This window comes from Petromyzon marinus, chromosome 7, assembly GCF_048934315.1.
Source record: "Petromyzon marinus isolate PM22_M1 ecotype Great Lakes invasive population chromosome 7, UKy_Petmar_22M1.pri1.0, whole genome shotgun sequence".
NCBI classification, from domain to species: domain Eukaryota; kingdom Metazoa; phylum Chordata; class Hyperoartia; order Petromyzontiformes; family Petromyzontidae; genus Petromyzon; species Petromyzon marinus.
The window spans coordinates 16,149,509-16,176,328 of NC_133673.1; the positions used below are offsets into that span (position 1 = coordinate 16,149,509).

The 26,820-nt window shown below is 54.4% G+C and overlaps 1 protein-coding gene across 4 annotated transcripts in view; it reads right to left on the reverse strand.

The window, feature by feature from the left end:
• Positions 1 to 4,025: 4,025 nt before the first annotated feature.
• The window catches only part of LOC116940083 (thromboxane-A synthase-like), a 35,605-nt gene continuing 12,810 nt past the window's right edge, over positions 4,026 to 26,820 (reverse strand). For 3 of the 4 annotated variants that reach the window (XM_032949402.2, XM_032949401.2, XM_032949399.2), the window contains exons 8-14: positions 26,076 to 26,206; positions 17,239 to 17,395; positions 15,809 to 16,014; positions 8,873 to 8,961; positions 7,819 to 7,956; positions 7,107 to 7,269; positions 4,026 to 5,322 (exon numbers count right to left, since the gene is read on the reverse strand). In XM_032949402.2, the coding sequence (XP_032805293.1) occupies positions 5,230 to 5,322; positions 7,107 to 7,269; positions 7,819 to 7,956; positions 8,873 to 8,961; positions 15,809 to 16,014; positions 17,239 to 17,395; positions 26,076 to 26,206 (977 nt within the window). In that variant the 3' untranslated portion in view covers positions 4,026 to 5,229. The remainder of the gene's footprint in view (positions 5,323 to 7,106; positions 7,270 to 7,818; positions 7,957 to 8,872; positions 8,962 to 15,808; positions 16,015 to 17,238; positions 17,396 to 26,075; positions 26,207 to 26,820) is intronic. The other variant, XM_032949400.2, reaches the window with a different exon arrangement.

The following is a 26,820-nucleotide window of genomic DNA, read 5'->3' on the forward strand; positions in this document are numbered from 1 at the left end:
ATTTTTCTTCCCTGATATACAACACGATCGACGTATGTGGGGGTATGTTCATATACTGTTAAGAGCACGGCACAAACATTATTCACCACTTTAAACTCACCCATCAAAGGTAGATTGCTGATTACATCATTATATATACCCATCATTCCATTCTGATTTTTGTTTTACAAATTCCCCAAACCTTTCTTCAAACGATTACACTGCGTATAAGAGACACCAACATTTTAAACAAAATACAATCTTCACACACAGACACATAAAATACAACCTTAACACAGACATACCACCACGGGTGTTTTTCCAATTACCATCCAAATTCCCGATCAAACGTGTAATAGCTATAAATATTATAGGCAATCATCCTTGGGGTCACGTGTCAAAGAGCATCCACGCACTCAAAAGAACAGCTACGAGACCGGGGGGGGGGGGATGAACCCCCCTTCCCCGCCGGTCACCCTCTCGCCGAGCCCCGCACGCTTCGAGGTCAACGATGGCGGGTCGCGGCGTCTGCCCCGCGACCCACGCTCTCCGTTAATTGAACATCGGCGGTGCCGCGGGGAATCGAGGAATGCGCGTCGCGTCCTCCGGACCGTTGCCACCGTTCATGCTCGGCGCGTTGCTGCCGGCTTGAGGGGCGATCTCAAAGGTCGCTTTGAGACGCTTCGCCAAGTTTAAATTGTTGTTTTGCGTGGATCCCGAACCGCGAACTTCAAAAATGCGTCCCGGACGCACGCTTTGGGAGCGCCTCGCTCCCGTTCTTATTTCTCGGTGCTAATTCGCAAATGGCTAAACGCACGTCAAAGAGGCCACGGATTGACGGAAATCCATCAATTCCAATGACGCTTTTACGACGCAACGCCGCCGGTGGTCATGAATCAGGAGAACGCGCGCCCTCGAGACCTGAGCCCGGCGCCTGTGCGCGAGCGCGCGACCCACGTGCCGTGCGTACGGCACGGTGGCGCCTCCGGTTGGCTCCACGACCGCCCGCCACAACCCCGGCTTGGCCAGCCAAACGATCCAATGTGCGCGCTTTCGCGAGCGAAACGCTTTCCCCGTAACCGGCAGTGAGTGGCCTTGTGACAAATCTAGCGCGGGGCACTTTTTTGGCGGCGCTCGATAATTGAGGGCGGCGGGAGAGCCGGAAAATTTTCCAATCACGCGGAGGAGCGGCGAGCGCTTGGAGTGGTGGGGGGGGGGGGGTGAAGGGGGGGGGAGAGGGGGGTGGAAGGGCGGGGGGCGCCGACGGTGCCGAGCGGCATCAGTCGACGCGTGCCGTGCGGCGCTGCGGCCGTTGCCATGGCAGTAAAAGCCAAAAACGGACACCGTCACCTCGGTCCCGTGACGAGCGATGCAGCCAACGACCCCGCCCCCCACACCCCCCCAAACCACCCCCACACCACCCCCCAAGGCCACTCTCCCCACACCACCCACCAGGGCCACCCCCCCAGGGTCACCCCCCCCCATACAACCCCCCAGGGCCACCACCCCCCCCCCACACCACCCCCCACACCCCCAACAACAACCGCCATTCACAACTAAGTGGCGGTGATATCACCACGACGCTTGTGCCAGGCCATGTGCACCTTGAGGCCACGTGAAGTGTCGAACGCCCGCTGCCAGGAGGTCACGGGGCAGACCCAGCAGGTGCCACGGGTCGACTGACTGAGATGACTGAGATGACTGGCTGATGCACCACCTGTGCCCCCTACTGTGCCAACCTGCTGTGCTTCAGCCACCCGGCGCTCCCACACATCCCCCCCCCCCCCACATCCCCCCCCACACCCCACACAACATGACGTAAGACGAAGGGTGACACGTGACACAGAGGGTCATGCACAGAACACGACGGGTGACGCACGAGACACTGAGGGTGACACACGAGACACTGAGGGTGACACGTGTCACTGAGGGTGACACACGAGACACTGAGGGTGACACGCTTGACACAGGAGGGTGACACGCTTGACACAGGAGGGTGACACACGAGACTCTGAGGGTGACACACGAGACACTGAGGGTGACACACGAGACACTGAGGGTGACACGTGACACTGAGGGTGACACACGAGACACTGAGGGTGACGCGCTTGACACAGGAGGGTGACACGCTTGACACAGGAGGGTGACACACGAGACTCTGAGGGTGACACACGAGACTCTGAGGGTGACACGAGCCACTGAGGGTGACAAACGAGACACTGAGGGTGACACACGAGACACTGAGGGTGACACACGAGACACTGAGGGTGACACACAAGACACGAAGGGTGACACGCTTGACACAGGAGGATGACACACGAGACACTGAGAGTGACACACGAGACACTGAGGGTGACACACGAGACACTGAGGGTGACGCACGAGACACTGAGGGTGACAAACGAGACACTGAGGGTAACAAACGAGACACTGAGGGTGACACACGAGACACTGAGGGTGACACACGACACACTGAGGGTGACACGTGACACAGGAGGGTGACACGCTTGACACAGGAGGATGACAAATGAGACACTGAGAGTGACACACGAGACACTGAGGGTGACACACGACACACTGAGGGTGACACACGACACACTGAGGGTGACACACGAGACACTGAGGGTGACACACGAGACACTGAGGGTGACACACGAGACACTGAGGGTGACAAACGAGACACTGAGGGTGACACACGAGACACTGAGGGTGACAAACGAGACACTGAGGGTGACACACGAGACACTGAGGGTGACACACGAGACACTGAGGGTGACACACGAGACACTGAGGGTGACACACTGAGGGTGACACACGAGACACTGAGGGTGACACACGAGACACTGAGGGTGACACACGAGACACTGAGGGTGACACACGACACACTGAGGGTGACACAAGAGACACTGAGGGTGACACACGACACACTGAGGGTGACACACTAGACACTGAGGGTGACACACGAGACACTGAGGGTGACGCACTAGACACTGAGGGTGACACACGAGACACTGAGGGTGACACACAAGACACGAAGGGTGACACGCTTGACACAGGAGGATGACACACGAGACACTGAGAGTGACACACGAGACACTGAGGGTGACACACGAGACACTGAGGGTGACGCACGAGACACTGAGGGTGACAAACGAGACACTGAGGGTAACAAACGAGACACTGAGGGTGACACACGAGACACTGAGGGTGACACACGACACACTGAGGGTGACACGTGACACAGGAGGGTGACACGCTTGACACAGGAGGATGACAAATGAGACACTGAGAGTGACACACGAGACACTGAGGGTGACACACGACACACTGAGGGTGACACACGAGACACTGAGGGTGACACACGAGACACTGAGGGTGACACACGAGACACTGAGGGTGACAAACGAGACACTGAGGGTGACACACGAGACACTGAGGGTGACAAACGAGACACTGAGGGTGACACACGAGACACTGAGGGTGACACACGAGACACTGAGGGTGACACACTGAGGGTGACACACGAGACACTGAGGGTGACACACGAGACACTGAGGGTGACACACGAGACACTGAGGGTGACACACGACACACTGAGGGTGACACAAGAGACACTGAGGGTGACACACGACACACTGAGGGTGACACACTAGACACTGAGGGTGACACACGAGACACTGAGGGTGACGCACTAGACACTGAGGGTGACACGCTTGACACAGGAGGGTGACGCACGAGACACTGAGGGTGACACACGAGACACTGAGGGTGACACGCTTGACACAGGAGGGTGACACACGAGACACTGAGGGTGACGCACGAGACACTGAAGGTGACACACGACACACTGAGGGTGACACGCTTGACACAGGAGGGTGACACACGAGACACTGAGGGTGACACGTGACACTGAGGGTGACGCACGAGACACTGAGGGTGACACGCTTGACACAGGAGGGTGACACGCTTGACACAGGAGGGTGACGCACGAGACACTGAGGGTGACACGCTTGACACAGCAGGGTGACACACGACACACTGAGGGTGACACACTAGACACTGAGGGTGACACACGAGACACTGAGGGTGACGCACGAGACACTGAGGGTGACACACGAGACACTGAGGGTGACACGCTTGACACAGGAGGGTGACACACGAGACACTGAGGGTGACACGTGACGCAGGAGGGTGACACGTGACACAGGAGGGTGACACGCTTGACACAGGAGGGTGACACACGAGACACTGAGGGTGACACGTGACACTGAGGGTGACACACGAGACACTGAGGGTGACACACGAGACACTGAGGGTGACACGCTTGACACAGGAGGGTGACACGCTTGACACAGGAGGGTGACACGCTTGACACTGAGGGTGACACACGAGACACTGAGGGTGACACGTGACGCAGGAGGGTGACACGTGACACAGGAGGGTGACACGTGACACAGGAGGGTGACACGCTTGACACAGGAGGGTGACACACGAGACACTGAGGGTGACACGTGACACAGGAGGGTGACACGCTTGACACAGGAGGGTGACACGCTTGACACAGGAGGGTGACACACGAGACACTGAGGGTGACACGTGACACTGAGGGTGACACACGAGACACTGAGGGTGACACACGAGACACTGAGGGTGACACGCTTGACACAGGAGGGTGACACGTGACATAGGAGGGTGACACGTGACACAGGAGGGTGACACGTGACACAGGAGGGTGACACGCTTGACACAGGAGGGTGACACACGAGACACTGAGGGTGACACGTGACACTGAGGGTGACACGCTTGACACAGGAGGGTGACACATGAGACACTGAGGGTGACACGTGACACTGAGGGTGACACACGAGACACTGAGGGTGACACACGAGACACTGAGGGTGACACGCTTGACACAGGAGGGTGACACGTGACATAGGAGGGTGACACGCTTGACACAGGAGGGTGACACGTGACACAGGAGGGTGACACGTGACACAGGAGGGTGACACGCTTGACACAGGAGGGTGACACACGAGACACTGAGGGTGACACGTGACACTGAGGGTGACACGCTTGACACAGGAGGGTGACACATGAGACACTGAGGGTGACACGTGACACTGAGGGTGACACGCTTGACACAGGAGGGTGACACACGAGACACTGAGGGTGACACGCTTGACACAGGAGGGTGTTTCGTAGTCGTTCTTCACAGATGGACGCTGCCACGAGAGTGCGGTGCAGCACGCGTCAGTTCTTCCTGGGCTCGCCATTCGCCGAGATCCTCAGCATGATCGCGTCCTTGGGGCTCAGGGTGGTGAACGACTTGAGCCGCAGCGGGACCTGAGAGCAGGGACGACGGTCGCTCACGTCACCGCGTGACCGAGACGCGCGTCACCTCTCGCGCAGCCGGCCGCCACGCACACGCACAGCCCTTTGGTCAATCCACTGCTGGACGAGCCCTCCCCCCCCCCTTGCTGTATCGGTCAAGGCGGCTGTTTGACCACACGTCACCGCCGCCGCCGCCGCCGGCCAGTGCGGGTTTGTTCGAGACGCACGCCGACAATCGTCGCGAACGCCGACGCGACGTAGGCCTGCCGACGTCGGCTCGCGACGTCGCCTGGACGTGCACGGCGGTGGACGTGCGGCTGATTTCACGAGTCATAGGAAACATTCATCGGTGCATCGAACAAAACAGTTCGTGAGTTCTCAGAACAAGATAAGAGAGCTTCAGTGAACAGTTTTAATAAGTTAGCTGTTCATCGGCGCGGTGACGTGGGCCCAGGCGGCAGCGGGTTTGCCGCTTGTTGCCGAGGTTCGTGGTTGGAATCTGGCAGGCCACCCTGGTTATCGCTGCGAGCGTATTCACCGTGCAATACTCCGCGCCGTCAGCTTCACAGTGGGACATGGAGATCCCGTGACGTCGTGCGACACGTAGGCCCACTGTCTGCCAGCGTCACGGTATAAGTTTTTGCCGAATTGGAAAAATGACACCGCACGTGGCTCAATTGTGATGACACATTGCAGCGTGGCTCCTGGCGGTGAAATTCCTGCAGGCCGTGTCCATGAATGACAGCACCTTCGTGAGAGCCTTGCACTGTAAGAGTGGCATGAATACCATATGTACTAAATTATTATTATTTACAACCAGGATACACCCCAATGTATATTATACATATATAATATACATATTGTATATATTACATTGGGATGACTCTTCTACAAATTACCATTTATTACGAAAATTAACAGATCTATCATCAGTATTGCCCCATATTAAAACAACACACTTAGCCTACGTAGCCTAACAGAGGCAGCTTGTGAGAGGCCTTCATCCAGCAGTGGATTCACCGTGGTTGATGACAATAACGGCGACTATGAAGCTGCGACGTACACTTTGCTGGAAGGCAACGAAGTGTTGTTTTGTTCCCACGAGTGCTTTGTACAACACCGCTGTCGCAATCCCAGAAACGTTATTTAAAACTGATCAAATAATCTCACGTTTGTCAAGCACTGTGCATGCCGTGACATGTAGGACACGGCGACGAGCATGAGTCACGCGGCAAAGCAAATCCGAAATCGATCATTCATTCGTTCACTCGCTCACATTCAAAATCCCCGTGAAATATACGCCGCATCTCAACGATTACACATCCAAGGTGGAGGTAGAGGCCCTGGTAGATCCTCAGGGAGTTCAAAGTTGCTGAGCCGGCTTCGATAATAAAATCCTGAGTCCGACTCGAGGTGTTGGTCGCCCGAGACTAAGCTCAAGTCATCGAGTGAAGCCAATTGAGGACCTCAATGTGGCCACCAGTGACCGCACCGACAGAAACCCCGCACGTCATATAAAAAAATACGTGGTTTGCCGTTTTACTCAGCCAAAAGGCCAGCTCCGGAGATTTGGTGCACAAGGTCTTTCACCACCAGTGCTAGTAGACCAGAAAACAACGCCAAAAGTCAAAGCATTAGCAACTCTGGTTGGGAGCCGTTTTTTACCCAGCAAACTCATCCTGCGTTGTCGTTTGTTGCTCTTCCCCCGCACCTCCGATGAGCACGGTTGGCTACGTACGGTGCAAAAGAAGTTCAACGTACACACACACACACATACACATGGGGCGCGTCCGCACCTGTGTATCGGGCGTCATGTGGAAGGTGAACCGGTGCAGCAAGCGCACGAGCGCCACCTTGGTCTCCAGCAGCGCCAGGCGCATGCCGATGCAGTTACGTGGCCCTGCGCCAAACGGCAGGTACACGAACGGGTGGCGTGCCGCCTTCTGCTCCGCGGTGAACCTGCGTCGCGCATGCACACGCGAACACAGACACACACGCGCGCATGCACACGCGAACACACACACGCGCGCCCATGCACACGCGAACACACACACACGGGCACACGCACGGGCGCACATTAAAAGATAAAGATCCACAATGTAACCCTAACAGGCTGTTGGGGCAAGTGCCGTTTGCGAGGACTGATGAAGGCCGGCACGGCACACGAGTGGGTGGGTGGGTGGGGAGGCCTTCATTCAGCAGTGGATTGACAATGGCTGATGATGACGATCACCTATTTATTTGTTTCGTCTGTAGCCTGGCGTCGTGGCAGCTTTGAACTTTGGGAGCGACCTGGCCACGAAATGTATAGGGGCCAAATACTCTAAGCGCACGTTGTTTCTGAACGTGGTGGGAAAAACCGGAGGACCCAGAGAAAAACCCACACGACCACGGGAAGAAGACGCAAACTTTAGAAGTACAGCAGGCGTCACAGTCGGGATGGAACCCACGACCTTCCGCATATTAGGCGAGGTCGCTAACATCTCCGGGCAGCCGCGGCTCACTCGCCTCTCGGGGATGAAGCGGTCAGGCTCGGGCCAGTACTGTGGGTCCCGGTGCAGCACGGCCACCGGCACCTCCACGTGCGTCTTGGCCGGGATGCGCACCCCCTTCACCACGCAGTCGCGCAGCGCCTCGCGTCCAAACCTGGGAAAGAGCGAGCGCAAACCGCGGTTGGTTTTGCTTCTAAAATTGTTCATTTGGGATTACGCACAGCAGCAATCATTGCCGCCTCTGCCTCTCCCCCCATCCGCTACTTGCTGGCAGACCAATGACCGTTTGGAGGCCAGGTGCTGAGCACACCTTGTGCAGCACAGGGACAGCTGCCCGTTCAAATGTGTTGACACGAGATGCGATGCCAAGCCGCTCTGAGACGCCCAGGAGAAACAAATCGTTCTCGCGATTAAAGTTAAACGTGCAGCCCTGCAATGTCACGCTCGTGCCACCGCTGGCAGAAGCAGCCTCCACGAGAGGGACCAAGCTGAGCCCAGGATCTGGGACCCAATTTATTCGTGGCGGCTGCAAGCTGGAGCCAAACCCAGAATCTCAGCAGTGGTATCTTCAGTGCTCCAAGCCCTGTACCACCAGGCTACCTCATCAGAGAGAAATTCTGTGGCCGCGCCACAGCGGTGTTTTCTGTACATCTCTTAAATGTTAACGCCGTTTTGTGTCGTTTTATACGTAACGCATCCCAGAGGTTTTGAAACGCGACACATTGCTTTAATACGCGCCACTAATTCCAATGCGTTATCGCAAAGCAACGTGTTTTGAACATTGGGCTTCGAGACCAACGATGAAGATGACAATATCGATGACGGTGGCGATTCGGACAAGACTGAATGCCTGCCGTCGCGACGGTTTACGGCTGACAGAGGTCCTGAGCTTTCCAAACGGGGCAACTCTCTGTGATGAATCACCCACCCGGTGCAATTACAATCACTGTCAAGGAGCGGTGCCTCTATGTAAATGAGGTCTATATTATGCGGTCTAATGAAGCTGCCCCAAGCGAAGACGTGACATGCGCCTTGCCGGAAGGACAGGTGAACGGACGGTGACTTCGTACCGCAGCCCTGGCGGGAAGAGGCGCAGAGTTTCCGAGATGATCATGTCCAGGTACGTGAGCTGCTGGATGTTGTCGTAGTCGGGCTCTTTCTGACAAAACAAAGACAAAGATCCCCCGTATAGCCTTCACAGCCTGTTGGGGAAAGGGCAGTTAGCGAGCGCCTATCAAGGCCGGCATGGAACACGAGAGGGTGGGCGGCCAGCACCACGCCCGGCCGCCTTTGTCTCCCTAGTGGTGATGTTTGCACACCGCACCAGCTACTCATTGGAGGCCGAGTCGACCTAGGGGAGGTTCAGGATCGGTTGAGAAAATCGTCACTGGGTTGCCGGGTTCGTAGCGCAGTACACTAACCGTTACAGTACCACTCTCCACACACACAAAAACAAAGATCCCCCGTGAAGCCTTGACAGACTGTTGGAGCCGAAACGGCACACGAGGGGGTGGGTGGCCAGCAACATGCCCGGCCGCCTTTGTCTCCCCAATGGCTATGTTTTTACAGACAGCACAAGGTACTCATTTGAGACTGAGTCGACCTAGGGGAGGCCCAGGACCGGTTCAGATAATCGTCAATGGTGTTGACCCTGAGCGGGAATGGAACTCGGTTCGCCGGGTTATTTGCGCAGCGTGCTAACTGCGACATTACCGCTCCCCACACACACAGACAAACACACACGCGCGCGTACACGTGCACAAAGACAAAGCTCCCTCTATAGCCTACATGGGCTGTTGGCGGCAAGAGCCGTTAGTTTGCCCCTATCAGGGCTACCAAGAGGCGGTGGAGTGGGCAAAATCACCCCCGGCCGCATGTCTCCTCACCGCTGATGTTTGCACACTGCACCAGGTAGTCATGGAAAGGCGAGATGAGATAGGTGAGGCTCAGGACCGGTTCAGACATTCACCTCTGAAGTTAGGGGCCGTCCATATATGACGTCATGCGATTTTGGACGATTTTTGACCCCCCCCCCCATCGTCACACGGCGTCACAAAAAGTCACACCCCCCTCCCCAAATATGACGTCACAAAGCTCTGACCCCCTCCTAAACCACATTTCCATTTTGAAAATAAAACATGCTTCAAATCGCCTTAAACTATTGCCATTGTGGTGCGTTGTTAACGTGGCGCTGCACTCTGATGTTGTAGGAGTGTTGTTATAACAATTAGTGTTGTTGTAACAATTATATTTTTATTTAAAGTTGCGCATTTTTACGTGACGTCACATTTCTCACACATCGTCACAAATGTCTGACCGACCCCCCCCCCCCCCTCAGGTGCGTGACGTCATTTATGGACGGCCCCCTAAGTGCCGGCACTTCCACGGAGCCTTCCGCGTCCCGCCGCTTGCACGAGGGCCGCGCCTGCCGCTTAAACCCCCGGCGAGCGCCGTCGCCAAAATCGAACGCGCGCCTTAAACAGTCCCCCGACAGCGGCGTCACCACCGCCGTTGGCAAGATCCGAGAGAGCGACAAGGTGGGGGTTGATGGTGAAGAGGAGACGCACAAGTGTAAAAACGTTCGCAAAAATAAAAAAGGACAATAAATACGACGGGACAAAAACTCGCGGAGAAAAACAACAGAGGCTGGTGACCGCGTCAGGGCCGGCAGGTGGCGATGTCAGCTGGCTGCTCACACGTCTCTGTTGTGGGAATTTGGCCCACAAGTGAACCGAGGAAGCAAGCACGCGACTTTCAGTGTAAGGACGTAAGGGTAGCAACTTCGTCAAACGAGACACTTCCTCTACACGTACAAATACATCGTCACCATCAGCCACTGCCTATCCACTGCTGGATAAAGGCCTCCACGCGCCATCACCATCCCTCGCAGGCCAGTGCCGCTATTATCCGTCTCAACTCTCGCGCGTGAACCTATCTCGTCGCTCCATCTCCACGCTTCCCCTCCTTTGGCTGCTATTCCGTTACCAGTCTCGTCCACCGGTCAACGTCTAGCGAGAGATGCGTCCTGGCTTAGTCCATTTACAAAAAAGTCTACAAAATAACAAAGAGAAAGATCCCCCATAGAGACTTAACTGATTTTTGGGGCAAGTGCTGTTAGCGAGCAGCACCTATGAAGGCTCACGAAGGGGTGGGTGGCCAGCACCACGCCCGGCCGCCTTTGTCTCTCCAGTGCTGATATTCGATTCAAATTTTAAACGTAAAAAAATACTTGGTGATGCTGCTGCTGCTGCGTTGGCAGTGGTGATCAAGTACAAATAACGACACATTTGTCAATAACATCATGGCTGTGCTCTCGTTTTTATGTCACGGTACAATGAACGTCCGTTGCTAACTTTGGCAGATTATTTAGTGCTCTGCAAAAGTCAGGGATGTTTCATTGAACCCCCCCCCCCCCCGTAGCGGTTTTACCCATAATGCAATGTACCAGTAACATGTTATGAATTTACTTTCAATACAAATTAATCTATTTACCTCATGCATTCGTGATTATTGTTTGTCTGCTACTCAATAACTACTATGAGTGTACTTATTCATATTCCAATTCAAAAAGAACAATTGTTCATCAGGAAACATTAAAATAACGTCTCATCAGGCCCCGTTAAGTTCAGTCCCCAACTCTTATTGCGCTGTATCTGCTCTCCCCGATCGATAAACGCTCTGATCGTGCCTTGTCTTTGTGCTGTTCGCCATTTGGCGTTCTCTGGTCTGACACTGGTGAGGCAAAGGCCCTAAAGAAGGCTGTCGTCTCTGGCGCAGGCCAATCAGGTTCAAAGACAATGCATCATCTATTATCAGAGTATGTTGGCTTGCATGTTCACCACGGGTACACGTGGCCAATGCGAACTTGATTGCTTGCAAAAAGTTTTCTATTTGGTGTTTGAACATCTTAACATCTCCTGTTTTACTGCCAGAAGGGGTACAACCTATTCTTATGTTTTCATACTTTCATTGCCCCAAAACCTCATCTCGTTTAAGGCCACGGTGTTATAGACGAAGAGTGCAGAGAGCGGCGAGGCATCACCGCGTGGCGAAGTAAGAGGACTTCAGAGAACCACTTCCGAGTTCTTGTCTCTCCACACCGTGGGATACTGCAATCCTCGCACTCCCTGCTACGCGTGACAAACGGGGCATTGCGTCATCCTCAAAGCTGCAAATATGTGGAATTATGTGAAAACGAAATATGGCATCATTGTTTTTTTACGTAGCCATTGGTGACCGGGCTGAGACTATCAACTCGCTACAATCGAGCACCTCTTCTTCTTCTTCAAAACAGTGGTGGGGGGGGGGGGTTGCCTGGATCATTTTTTACAACTTTGGTGCGACCGGTTCAGCGCTCTGGCCCAGTTCTCAGGCCCCCGACACAGCCGGCTGCGCCGTGTACGGTCGCCTCCACTGTTAGCCTGTTGCAGAGATTCCATCGCGGGCAAAGCGAGACGCCGACCCCGATTTCTCACGGGGTTTGGATGCGAGGGCACGACAATGCGAGGGTGCGCCCGGGGTCTGGTGGCGGTGTCCCTTGAGGGAGTCTGACACCCCCCACCCGAGCACGCCCCCCGCCCTTGCCCTCTCTCTTTGTTCCCCCGCGTGCCTTCACTGCACCCTGCCATCTGTCTCGCCGGCCCTCGCACGAGGATGACCAAACGCGCGCACGCCTGCGCGCGACGATCGCCCCGCAGCAGCCACCGAGACGCCGTTTCATCCGAGTTGCCGCTAAGCGCCGCGGTCGCGGCAGACCAAGTCTCGCCGCGGCTAAAGCATCGGAGAGCGGCTACTTCGTTTTTTTTTTGCGCGAGCGAAGTGACAGCCTCCCATCTGGCGCGTCGCCGTGCACCCGCAAACGCCCCCACAAAGCAGCGGGTAAAATACAGCCGGCGTTGTTTTTTTTTGTCGGCAAACAAAAGGGGTACAAATTGGCGGCGCGTTAATAGCGATAAGCCGATGCGGCGGAGGGGCGACGTGGCGGGCGCCAGCTCGCTGCCAACGCCGGGCAGGGCGGCGAGCGGCGCCTTCGTCTTCACCGTGGAAGAGCTCCGCGAGCCACGGCAGCTCCGCTCCAACGGCGCGGCCGGACGAGGCGACGCCGTTTACTAATTCATTCGCTCGTTTTGTCTTTTTGTTGTCGTAATACGCAACGCATCCCCCCCCCCCCCCGACTCAAAACATATACACACACATCACACACACATCTAAATCCACGTTAATTTTCGTCTGAGCCCCGAGGACACAATGACCGGGAGATTTTAATTAGGACAGGAGGCGCGGAGTGCAGCCGCCGTCAGACGGAGGCATTAAAATGCTAATGAGCAGCTGTGGACAGGGGGGGGAGACGCGGGGGCAGCTGCTCCTCGGCAGGAGGCGTCGCGGCCCAACGCAGCCGCCCAAGCAGTCGCCGACACCGCAACCGCCGCCACGGCCGCCGATCTCTTGCGCCGGGCCGCTCACGCACGCACGCACGAGCAGCCGGTTGCCCCTTCTCAACACCATGGCACCGAAATAAAATGCCGGGGCTAATTTTAAGCGGTGCTTTTTTCGTTGTCCGCGACAGGCGAGCGCCCGCGTGTGATGGTCGCCGGCGGCAGGGGATTTTTGGCCGTCATCATCCGAGGACGTCGATCTCGGCATCGCCGTGGACCCGCGGTGCCGTGGCAGCACGGCTTCAGGGCCACGGGCAGGGCTTACGGCCCCGTCTGCCTCCGCTCGGGTGCTCGGATGAAGGCGATTCCCTGCGGTTTGCGAGATGAGCGGCGATGACAATTTTGGCGACGGCACTGGCGACTGTTAGTTCGAGGATCGAGGGTAAGCTGTGTTATTGTTGGATCGGCGTGGCATGAGAAGATCACTTGAGAGGACACCTGTGTTATTAATCTGCCAATCACCTTGGTTTATTAACCGGTAAGGCCACTCTTGATATTGCCTACAAAAAACAAAAGTCAAATTGATTCACCTGCTGGCTGAGCAATGAGGCAGCACTCATCTCCTGTATACAACCCTGAGCCTGTGCTGGAAAATCCACATTCCTCTGGTAGGGGCAAGTCTATCTAGAGTCAACCCCCAGGGATGATGGGCAACCTTCGGATAGGTAGCCGCTCACTCTACCGCTGAGCACCAGACCCGGTCAAAGAGCCTGCCTCAATATCCACACCAAATACAAAGATCCCCCGTACAGCCTCAACAGACTGTCGGAGCAAGTGCCATAAATGAGCACCTCTGAGGGGGTTGGGGCCAGCAACCCGCCCGGCCGCCTTTGTCTCCCCAGTTGGGATGTTCACCACACACCACACCGGGTACTCATTTGAGGCTCTCTCCCCCCACTGCCTCAAGCCTCCACTTCCCCAATTCAAGTTTTTAGTAATTTTGTTTTGTACATTTCTGTTGCTGTAGTAACCTAGCGTAGTAACCAGGTCCCCATCGGAAACAAGCGGGTATTGCCCAATCGGGGTGGGGGGGGTGTCACCAGTGCCACAATAAAACCTCACCCCACGTTGCGAGGCATTCGCTGCGGCTCGCGAGCCGCGCCGGCGATGTCGGCTACGGTGCCAGTGCCACGAGGGCACCACGACTCCACGTCGCTCTCCAACGGCGGCCTCAGCCGGGCCACGCGGTGTCCGGTTACCCGTGTGTCTGCGCGATGGCGCACTTGCCCCCCTCCCCGGCACACATAATGCGGACGCGCAAAGCGATGAAGGGGGACAGCGTCGGGGGGGCGGGGGAGGCCGAGACGCCGGCGCAGGGCACGGCACCGCGTCCGCCACTCGAGGGACCGCACCTGCGCCGGACAACAATGGGAGCCGTCATCGTCCCGGCGTAACTCGAGAGCGAGGAGGAGTGAGCAACGGAGGAGTCCACTTTTCCCCCCCACCCCCTCTACCCCCCCCCCCCCCTCGGCCCTCGCGCCGTCCTCCCGACCGCTGCCGTCACTCGCCAGGGCGGGCGTCGCCCCCGCGGCTTTGTCTCTCGCGCCGGCTCGCGTTACCCAAATCCCCGGTGTCATCGGCTGTTGTGCCCAAGAGCGATGAGAAAACGCCGTTTGGGAGTCGCAGGAGGAAAAACAAAAAGTCACAAAAGAATGAAGCGGGGCGGGCGATTAGGTTCCAAAGGCAGCCATTGAGCAGGTGGCTCTCACGGGCTTTGCGGGAGATAACGCGGGGCGGGTTGGGTACGATTAGGGAGGAGCAACCACGGAGGAGCAACCACGGAGTGTCCAGCGGCACGGCGATGCAGATGTGCGTACGTGCGTGGACTGCGGGTGGCGCGGCGGCTGGGGTTTGCCACGTGTCCCGGTTTTTTCCCATCACCGTCCCCTTATCGGGGCAGCGGCTGCTGTGCTGGGAAATCTGTTAAAGTCTTCGCGGGACAATAAAGGCCCTGGTTTTTGTCAGTCGCGTCGTAATCAAGCACCGCTTGAGACGGTGCTTTTACGCGTACCCGTACCCTCCGTGTTACGCGGCGCTCGGGGAAGTAAAACGCACCCCAAACCTGTGCCCGGTGTGTCAATAAAGTTCCATACAGATCTGGTCACACACAAAGACCCCTCGTGTAGCCTCAACAGACTGTAGGGGCAAGTGCTGTTAGCGAGCACCTATGAAGGCCGGAACGGCACACGAGGGGGTGGGTGGCCAGCACCACGCCCGGCCGCCTTTGTCTTCCTCGTGCCAATGTTTTTACATATCGCACTAGGTTTTCGATTGAGGCTGAGTTGACCTTAGGGGAGGCCCAGGGCCGGTTCAGATAATCGTCACGGATGTTGGCCGTGAGTGCGAATCGAACTCGGGTCTGCCGGGTTCGTAGCGCAGCACGCTAACCGCTGCACACAGAGCGTCTTACAATCCGGAGAATGCGGAAGTTGTCTGCCTCTTCCACCGTTTTCTCCCCACGATTCCGTCCCCGCGGTGTTTGTGCCACAGGGGGTGTTGTGGCACACGACCCCGAGTGGGCACCGCGCTGCGTGCGCGCGTGCCAGTGTGCGTGCCAGCGTGCCGGCGTACGTGCTGCCTGTAGAAGCCCATGATCTCCTCGCGCAGGCGCGTCTGGCAGACGGGGTTCGTGGCGAGCAGGTACGCGACGAAGCCAAGCGTGTTGGACGTCGTCTCGTAACCGGCCACGAAGAACAGGAAGGCCTGGCCCAGGATGTGGTCGTCCGTCAGGGTGTGCTTGTGGATGCGTCTCCTGTTAGGGCCTCCTCCTTCTGCTGCTGCAGCCGAGGAGGGAAGACAGAGAGCAGCGGCGACACGCAGGTTCACGCCGTTGTGTGCTGCCGCGTGGATCTCTCCGCAGCGTTCCCGGATCGTGCCACGTTTGACACGCGGCACGAAACGTCCGACGTTTCGCCGTCACGCGCGCCGGGAGCTTCTTCAGGAACTGAAGGATTCCTGAGCAGAAAAACGTCGGACATCGTGCCGCCGGACAATATGCGGCACGACCCGGAAAACCTGTCGGAGAGCCGTAGGGAGCTGCCGATAAACGTGCACGCACGCACGCGCACCTCTCATCCCTCGGGGGCCACAGTTTACCGCTCGCTCGTAGGCCGCTCTCTAAATTTATCCTCGGGAAAGGAAAAAACGACTTCTTGTGAAGCCACACACCTGCGTGCTTCCCAGCAGCCGAGGTGCGCACGTACAGGTGTCGGATGGATTCAGCTGCATTCTGGGTGAGGGGCCATCAAGGGAATGGGTTGTTTATGCTGAGCAACTAATAAGCGAGGCGTTTCCCTCGACTTGTTTTGCCAAAAACAAGTCGACCTGTACAGACAAAAACTCTCCCTCCCCTGTCCCTGCTCACTCCTGCGATGATCACGTCCCCCGTCCTTGCACAGCAGCTTGCTTTGTGGGTGTGTTTAGAAAGTACGTAAATCCACGTCACATCGCTGTATCGTAACGTTCTGTATACGTACGGCACTTTAGTCAATCCACTACTGTGTGTGGGGCTTCTCCACACCGTGCGGTCATTGGGGTTATATTTGACCATACTTCACCACGCTGGTCAGTGCGGGTTGGTGAAGGTGAGGCAGACAGATGTTGAAACATGGCACGGTACAACAATGGATTTTGCTGCACTGCCCCATGCTGTAGCATAGTTCAGACACGGACACTTGATGCGCACGTGGAAAATTAAAAACTCTCCCACGTGTACGACTGTGGTCACCCAGAACAGAATCATGGAACATATAACGACTCAGTGCCCGATTCACAAACAGGAAGGAGGCATCATCATCACAGCAGCGATGCACCACTCCGCTATTCCTGACGCAATTATTTCGCTCAACCACCTCAAAGCGTATTTATAGTCGCTGCTTTACATCACCATCAGCCATACGAAAGAATGGAAAAAAACACTTTAGGTGAGGAGCATCTTTGCCCATATCCCTCTCCTCCGCGTTGCTCCGACATTTTCACTGCACACCGACGGTCTCACGCACCCCGAGCGCTGGAGTCGCTCCCTGCTCCTGCTCCTCCATCGGCCACGTCTCCCTGGCTCTCCTTGGAGCCCTCCGCGTCTCCTCCGTCGCCGCCACCCTGGCCCTCGGGCGCCACCTCTCGTGCATCGAGCATCAGCTGCAGGAAGTCGCGCCGCCTCTGCGCGCCCACGCGGAGAGCCTCTCGTCGTTATCTCGAGCACCCCTTGGGTTTGGCGCCTCCACACGCACCGCCGCACGCGAGGGTGAAGTATAAATAATGCCTGACGACGATGATGATGATGGTGAAATCAAGGAAGCGGGAATCAAGTCACAGCCGGGTGGTTCAGCGGTAATAAAAATGAAAACAAAAACATCAGGCAATCTGTAGTATGCACAACAATGGAAACGAAGTTAAACATCAACTTTTTTTTCTTTTACGGGGGAGCAGGGTGGCTCAGAGGTCAGAGCGCTGAGCCGGCGACGCTGAGGTCACAGGTTTGAAGAAAAGCTCCAGTCGCCCGTTGGTCAACCGGGTTCTCAAAAGCAGCGGAATTGATTGCCGTGGCCTGGTTGCCAATAACCGCACATATTAACTAAATAAATCACACTTTATTTCACTTAACTTGGTCCAATTCCGCCTGTAAGCATGACAAAATATGGGTTTGACTCCCATGCAATTAATCATTACTTGGAGCAGGAAGGGTGGGAAAGCATGCCCTGCGGTGTAAGATGCAAAATAATCATAACCAGGGCGGTCCTCAACCGTACAGGCCGATGCATTAGAGTTCCGAACGAAAGCTCTATCTCATGGCAAGGCTCGGGAACAAAACAACGTCTGGGGGAAAGAAAAAAAAAACGAGCCAGTTGGTCTTGTCGCGAACAGCGTTTAAAACTAAATTAATTTTATTTTACCGGGTAAGGCCCACTGAGCTATATTGCTCTTTTTCAGAAACGACCTGGTCACCACAAATGATAGCTCAACGAAGTCTGCGGGTTTGCCGTCCCGTTTTCACGGGTCGTCAACATCGCGCGGGTACAAACTCGCCCCAAATGGGCGCGATGAGACGCGACGGGCTTCTCCATGGGGCTGCGTGGGTGCCGTGGCCTCTTTTGAGCGGCTCCACAAGCCGCAAAACCAGCAGCCACACAAAGCCAGGCAGTCCGGCACAAAATAGCCCAGTCCTATTTCACAAAAGTCCTAGAAGGCTCGGGCGCTATGTTTTTTTCACCCCGGCACTGATTCATTCCCCAAATGCTGGAACCCGTGTAAACATGCGTAGCCCGTGCGAGTAATTTATTTTACTTCAGGAATGTGCGAGTTTGTGCCAGCGGTCGCCCGCGTGGTCAGCCTCTCCCACCAGCCCCGGCCAGGCAGCGGACAGCCAGCCCAGCGTTACAAAATCCCATACAAATGAAAATTAAATTGTTGCCTTTTTTTGGTAAACAAAGGGGGCATTATCATCACTATGCCGACCGCCGCGTCCCCACCCCCAGACGGCGACGCGGACTGACATATGGCCGGGCGCCTCTCACAAGCGAGCGTGTGTGCGGGCCGCTCGCTCGCTCACTCAGAGTGTTTGCGCGCGTCCATCCGTCCGTGTGTGCACGTGTGGACGCGCGGACAAGCGAGCCCCTCTCCTCTCCGTGTCCCCACACACCCCCCCCAACCACCCCCACACACTCCGACCTCCCCACCGCTCCACTTCACACACAAAAGCGTCGGTTTGTTTTCAGAGCTGCCGAGGCCCCCGCGAATGAAAGCTCCGTGGCGTAAATGTGAGCGGCGTGAGACAGTTCGGGTCAGGCTCCGACGCACGGACACAAAGATAAAGATCCCCCGTGTAGCCTACACACGCTGGCGGGGAAAGTGCCGTGAGCGAGCGCCTGCGCAGACGCAAGCAAGCAAGCAAGCACGTGGCTACGCCGACCACCCACGTGTCGTCAAAACAACGCCGGCTTGTGGGACGTCCGGCCATCGGTCACGAAACATTCCTCGTTTCATCGATGGTCCCGTAGCATGTTGCTACGATTCTTGGGATCCGTCAGTCGTACGAGCGTGATCGGCGAGCCTCTTCCTAAATATGCTTCAGCCATTTAATACGACCATCATCATCATCAGCAACTGTCAATCCACTGGTGGATGAAGGCCTCCCCAATCCGTCGCCATCTCTCATAATCCTGCAATGTCAAGACTCAAGCCAACATCACATTTTACAATAAATCTAAGATTTTATACAGTCTGTTAAAACATACCTGGCTTACTTTGTTGTGTATATATTTATAATCCGTAATTGATGCGTGAAAACAGCTGGACACTGCTAGATATGGATGTATGTTGAACTTCTTTCGTACCGTACATAGCAAACTGTGTTAATTGGAGGTGTACTTAGTGAGGCTTTCCTTGTATTATTTGAAAGCATCTAAATTGATATCTAGATTCTGTTGAAACAAATTACCGTTGTGGAAGTATACTCTCCTGCAATTTGTGATAAGAAAACATTGATATTTAAAACATTTGTATGGATCGTGGCAGGCGGATGCGAGAAGGTCAATGTGCGCCCAGATCATCCCTCCTGCTGCTTATCTGAAATCAGAGACTCTGCGAGACAGACAGGCGGGCAGACAGGCTCCACAACGAACCCGCCAAGGTCACATCATGACACTCACCACGTCCACACACCACACAGACACACACACACTCATCACGTCCACACTACACACAGAGACACACACACTCACCACGTCCACACTACACACAGACACACACTCACCACGTCCACACACCACACACACTCACGTCCACACTCCACACAGACACACACACACTCACCACGTCCACACACCACACAGACACACACTCACCACGTCCACACTCCACACAGACACACACTCATCAAGTCCACACTCCACACAGACACACACACACTCACCACGTCCACTCTCCACACAGACACACACACTCATAAAGTCCACACTCCACACAGACACACACACACTCACCACGTCCACACACCACACACACTCACCACGTCCACACTCCACACAGACACACACTCACTCACCACGTCCACACACCACACAGACACACACACAAACTCATCAAGTCCACACTCCACACAGACACACAGACTCACCACGTCCACACTCCACACAGACACACACACTCATCACGTCCATACTACACACACCACACAGACACACACTCACCACGTCCACACTACACACAGACACACACACACTCACCCCATCCACACTACACACACCACACAGACACACACACACTCATCACGTCCACACTGCACACACCACACAGACACACACAGACTCACCATTCCACACACCACACAGACACACACACTCACCACGTCCACACTCCACACAGACACACACACTCATCACGTCCACACTACACACAGACACACACACTCACCACGTCCACACTACACACACACACACTCACCGCGTCCACACTACACACACACACTCACCATTCCACACTCCACACAGACACACACACACTCACCCCGTCCACACTGCACACACCACACAGACACACACACACCACGTCCACACACCACACAGACACACACACACACTCACCACGTCCACACTACACACAGACACACACACACTCACCACGTCCACACTACACACAGACACACACACACTCACCACGTCCACACACCACACAGACACACACACACACACACTCATCAAGTCCACACTCCACACAGACACACACACACACTCACCACGTCCACACACCACACAGACACACACACACTCACCACGTCCACACTCCACGCAGACACACACACTCACCACGTCCACACTACACACAGACACACACACACTCACCACGTCCACACTACACACACCACACAGACACACACTCACCACGTCCACACTACACACAGACACACACACACTCACCCCATCCACACTACACACACCACACAGACACACACTCATCACGTCCACACTGCACACACCACACAGACACACACAGACTCACCATTCCACACACCACACAGACACACACACACACTCACCACGTCCACACTACACACACACACACACTCACCGCGTCCACACTACACACAGACACACACACACTCACCACGTCCACACACCACACAGACACACACACACTCATCAAGTCCACACTCCACACAGACACACACACACTCACCACGTCCACACACCACACAGACACACACACACTCACCACGTCCACACTCCACGCAGACACACACACTCACCACGTCCACACTACACACAGACACACACACACTCACCACGTCCACACTACACACACCACACAGACACACACTCACCACGTCCACACTACACACAGACACACACACACTCACCCCATCCACACTACACACACCACACAGACACACACTCATCACGTCCACACTGCACACACCACACAGACACACACAGACTAACCATTCCACACACCACACAGACACACACACACACACTCACCACGTCCACACTACACACAGACACACACACACACTCACCCCGCCCACACTGCACACACCACACAGACACACACACACCACGTCCACACACCACACAGACACACACACTCACCACGTCCACACTACACACAGACACACTCACCACGTCCACACTCCACACAGCACACAGACACACATTTACAACGTCCACACTCCACACAGACACACACACTCACCACGTCCACACTACACACAAACACACACTCACCCCGTCCACACTGCACACACCACACAGACACACACACACACACTCACCACGTCCACACTACACACAGACACACCACACACTCACCACGTCCACACTCCACACAAAACAAAGATCCCCCATATAGCCTTAACAGACTGTAGGGGCAAGTGCTTCTAGCGAGCACCTATGAAGACCGGAACGGTACACGAGGGGGTGGGTGGCCAGCACCACGCCCGACCGCCTTTGTCTCCCTAGTGGCAATGTTTACACACTGCACCAGGTACTCATTTCAGGCTGAGTCGACCTAGGGGAGGCCCGGGACCGGTTCAGATAATCGTCTCTGGTGTTGGCCGTGAGCGGGAATCGAACCCGGGTCACCAGGTTCATAGCGCAGCGTGTTAACCGCTACACTACCGCTCCCCACACACTCCACAAAGCACACAGACACACACACTCACCACGTCCACACTCCACACAGACATACACACACTCACCATGTCCACATTCCACACACTCGCCACGTCCACACCACACAGACACACACACACCACACACTCACCACGTCCACACTCCACATACCACACAGACACACACACTCACCACGTCCACACTCCACACACCACTCAGACATTCAAACTCACCACGTCCACACTGCACACACACGCATGCAATCACACAACACCACACAGACGGACACATGCAGACCATGTCTCAACACTAAACACACGCACACTCCCACAAAACCACGCAGACACGCACACCACATCCAAACACCTAAATCCATACAACCACAAATGCACACGGACGCGTGCGGAAACATGTGCATGCTCCCAAGCCATGCCACCCCAATGTGTGTAACCAACACAAAGGTTTCTGTAATTGATAAGTAACTAATGTGCTGAAAAATGTAACCGAGAGCCACTGACCGACCCATGGTCAAGCAGATTAAAGGTGAACAACCCCCTCAGCGCTGGGTGGCTCTGAGTCTGAGTTGTGGGCCCCCTGAAGGGACCCTCAAAGATCTCGACCCCTAGGCTGGGGTCCTCATGAGATAACGCTCTGTCCTTCCCAGTGCCGTTACTCACTGAAGTCTGCTGAAAAAAGGCGACAGGTGGCTTCAAGGCACTGATGAACACAACAAGAAGAGGCTCTCTGATCAACAGAGAAAAGCCAAAAGTAATTTCCTGCTCAGTTGAGTACTGAGAAGGGTTCTCATCTCCCATTTAAAGCCCTGAGCCAATCGTGGAAATTCCACATCCCCCTACGCTGGGGTGAATCTATTAATAAAACACACGGTTGAATTCCCCATAAAGTTGTACTCATTATGTCGAACCCAGAGATATGATGGGCTGAGTTAACCCCCAACCAGGATTTTAACCGCTGAGCCACATCGCCAGTATATCGATGGACACGACAGAAACTTGCAGGTATAACACTGCAAAAAGAAAAATTTGCAATGCAATGTTGCATATTTATTCGAAATTTGCTCCATCGCAGAACCATGAGAGATGACGTTCGCTTGGGCAGCCCTTCGTCTGGCAATAGACTGAATATGGCCGACGATGACGACAGTGATAATTGTGATTTACTCTTCCAGAAAAGCCTCACTGAGCCTCACAAACTGTTTTCACGAGGATACTGCATTGGGATGTGTAACCAATTCCTTATTTTAAGAGAGAACCCGCATGTACATGGTAATAAATGCCTGTACAGATCCATTTGCTGTACTCCCATCTCCTTGCCCAGTGAGTTTTGGATTCTCGCAAACCTGTGCGAGCCACCAATCATTGCCTCGAAATATAAGTAAATTACAGGTGTGCGCTACCATGCCCGGCTATAGTTTTTTCATCTGATAAAAAGTGGCTTTGTACTTAATTTGGCCTTTTCCGGCACTGAGGACAAAGATTGGGCACTCAATCACCTGCACAACAAAGGGCAAGCCCTTGTGTTTGTTGTAGGAAAGTTCCTTAAAGGACAACTAAAGCCCTCTGCTGTCACTTGTGAGTCATTCACCAACTGACAACTAATCTCTGCTTTCATACTTAGTTATGAGAAAGGAAAAAGTAACACTGTGTGCCTCGGAGCTGATATCACAACAATGATATAACTAACTCGCAGCACCTTGTGAATCCACTGCTCGACGATAGCCTGCCCATACCGTGTCAATCATGGCGGCTGTTTGACCATACTTCACCACGCTGGTAAGTGGAGGTTGTAAAGTGGTAGCTCAGGACCGATTCGTATATCACTTGCCAATGATGTTGCCATGCTGCCAATCAACGTTACCATTATGTTAAAATTTGAAGAAAAACTAAACACATCATATCAACAATGAAACACATATGTGTGTGCACCACACAATAAAAATACGACCTTGCAAAATCTGGCACAGCTGAGCTGCAGACACAGCGAGTGATGCAGAAAACAGGTCGTGTGCCGTTGCAAAAGTTAATGTGGGGTTGCGTAAGTTTCACTTCTAGCGAAGAACAAAATAAACGCTCTCTCTTTCGTTCGTGGGAATTACAAATCAAAAATAAATAATAAAAACATAATAAACCCATGAGGACGCCGTGTTTCCTTGGAGCGTTGGGGCTGTGCCATTGTGGTTGATTTATATTTCTGACGCATTTGAAATATGAAATTTTTATATATATAAATAACTCGTTAAATTCTGGTCGTCTCGCGAAAAAAAATCCGTGCGGTTTTCGTTCTGCGTGGATAAGCATGTGGCGACAGAGTACAGCAAGACCCCAGTTCACAACAAAAACCTCGTGAAGAAACCCACCCCTGCTGACGGGCAGCCATCAATAATTGCGCTAGTAACTTCTCCAAAAGTGACACCTGCATCAGATTTTTGGCTTCGGAAAACTGTAGAGGGTAACTCCCAACGTGTGCACGTGTGCGAGCGGGCACAGCCGGCGCCGCACGTTAAATTAGGCAGCGTGGCACATGGTGTTGACTGCTCTGCGGTGCGTTTTACGTATCGCAATTACTTATTCGCACGAGCTTGAAAAACACGTCAGGCCATAAGCCGGAGCAATGACGAACTCGCAGCGCGTTTTCTACCACCGGTTATAAATGGCAGCGGGGTGCGTCGGTGGGAATCGCTGCCCTTTGAAGTGCATTCCCTAGGAGCACCCTTCAGCGGCAGACGGGAGGCCAGCGGGGTTCCGCGCATGCGCAGCCACCTTTCAACTCTCTCCCCAAACCCCCCAGAGGGAAAAGGTGAATGACCCACCTGTACGCACGCCCCTCTCTCGCGTTTGCGAGCGAGAGCCTGCACTCGTTGTGCGTGCACGTCAGTGTGCGCACCACAAACTGCCTTCCACCCAGGCGACCTGTGTTCAATTCCTGACCGTGAGCAACAGAAGCCAATGATATCTCACGTTTAGTTTACCCCAGATCAACTGAGAATTAAAATTCGTAAAACGATTGGGAATTGGCAGGTGTATGACTGGCCACACTACTCTGTCTGCTTTTTGAGCTTCAATAGGTGCTAGCTAACAGCACTTTCCCCATGAGACTCCTGTGGGCTTATGTTTAACCAGGAAAGTCCCACAGAGACTGAAGATTATATATTTTTTCATGTAATTGGGATGGTCCTGTAATTTGGATGTTTGGCCAATGCCATTAACGGGTATTTGGCTCTGTTTGTCAGGAAGTACCGGAAGAAAACCCACACATTCGAGAGGATAACACTCAAAGCTCCACACAGACAGATTCAGGAATCAATTGTTGTACTTCCATCCCACAGCCACTTTGCAGCCAATCCTGATCGACTTGGTAATCCCAGAGGCATTCTCTCAAACCGAGTACCAACCCGGCTCAACTGAAGAAGTTGTATTTGAAATTGTCGCCTGCACTGTACCCCACTCTCAAGGCGAACTCAGAAGAGAAAAGGACACAAAAAAAGGAAGTAATCCCAAAAATGCAAGTCTGTTGATCTCTTTTGCTCTAACGACTAAAACAGACACCAGCCCTGCCACCCCCAAACTGCCATTTCTCACCAGCCCGCCACTTACCCATTCCCACCCCCACAGCTACCAATCACCAACACACCCGACCCACTGCTCACACCAAACCCCCCCACCCCACACACTCCTCCCCCCACGCCAACCCAGGGAGCCCCGCATCATCACCTGCTCCGGGGGCTGCGTCTGTCGCATTTTGATGATGTCTTGGATGATGCGCTTGAAGAATCGGTTGAGCCGATTTTGACGTTCGTTGGGCACCAGGTGCATCAGTGGAATCATCACCGACGGGAAGGCGACTGTATGCACGTGCAGAAACGCAATGCACGCGCGCACACGCGCGCAAAGACAAAGAAACAGGGAGCGTGGGTGAATGGCGTTCGCGTGCATGAGAGCTCGAGAGAAGGCAAACACAAGCAGCGACGCGCGCTCGCCGCACTCGTTACCGACCGTCCGCGGCCACTGCCACGGCCACCATGGAGCAGGGAATGTCCACGGCACGGGTCACAATGTCCCGACCAAAAGTGTGATTAAAGAAGCCATTAGGTTTATAGCTGGGACGATACATCAACTCGATCAATAGATCAACGATTTGTTTTATAGCAAATATTTTTATTGTGAATTACTTGGGCCCATTTACATGTGGTGGCCATCCTCACATCCTGCCTCCCAAAGGCAGGAAACCCCCTGCAATGATGTCATGGGAATTCGAGGGCGTCATCGCCTTGGCCGAAAAGGCTTACAGATTTAACACTTTGGTTTTTACCGTGAGATTACTGGCAATGACCCTTTGATCAATTTGGCCAGTTTTCAAAAGGCTGAGTCCCTTGCTAAATTTGTATTCATATCGGATAACCTTTACCAGCGCTAAGGTAACCACCCGCCACAGACAGATAGGCAGAGCTTCCACATT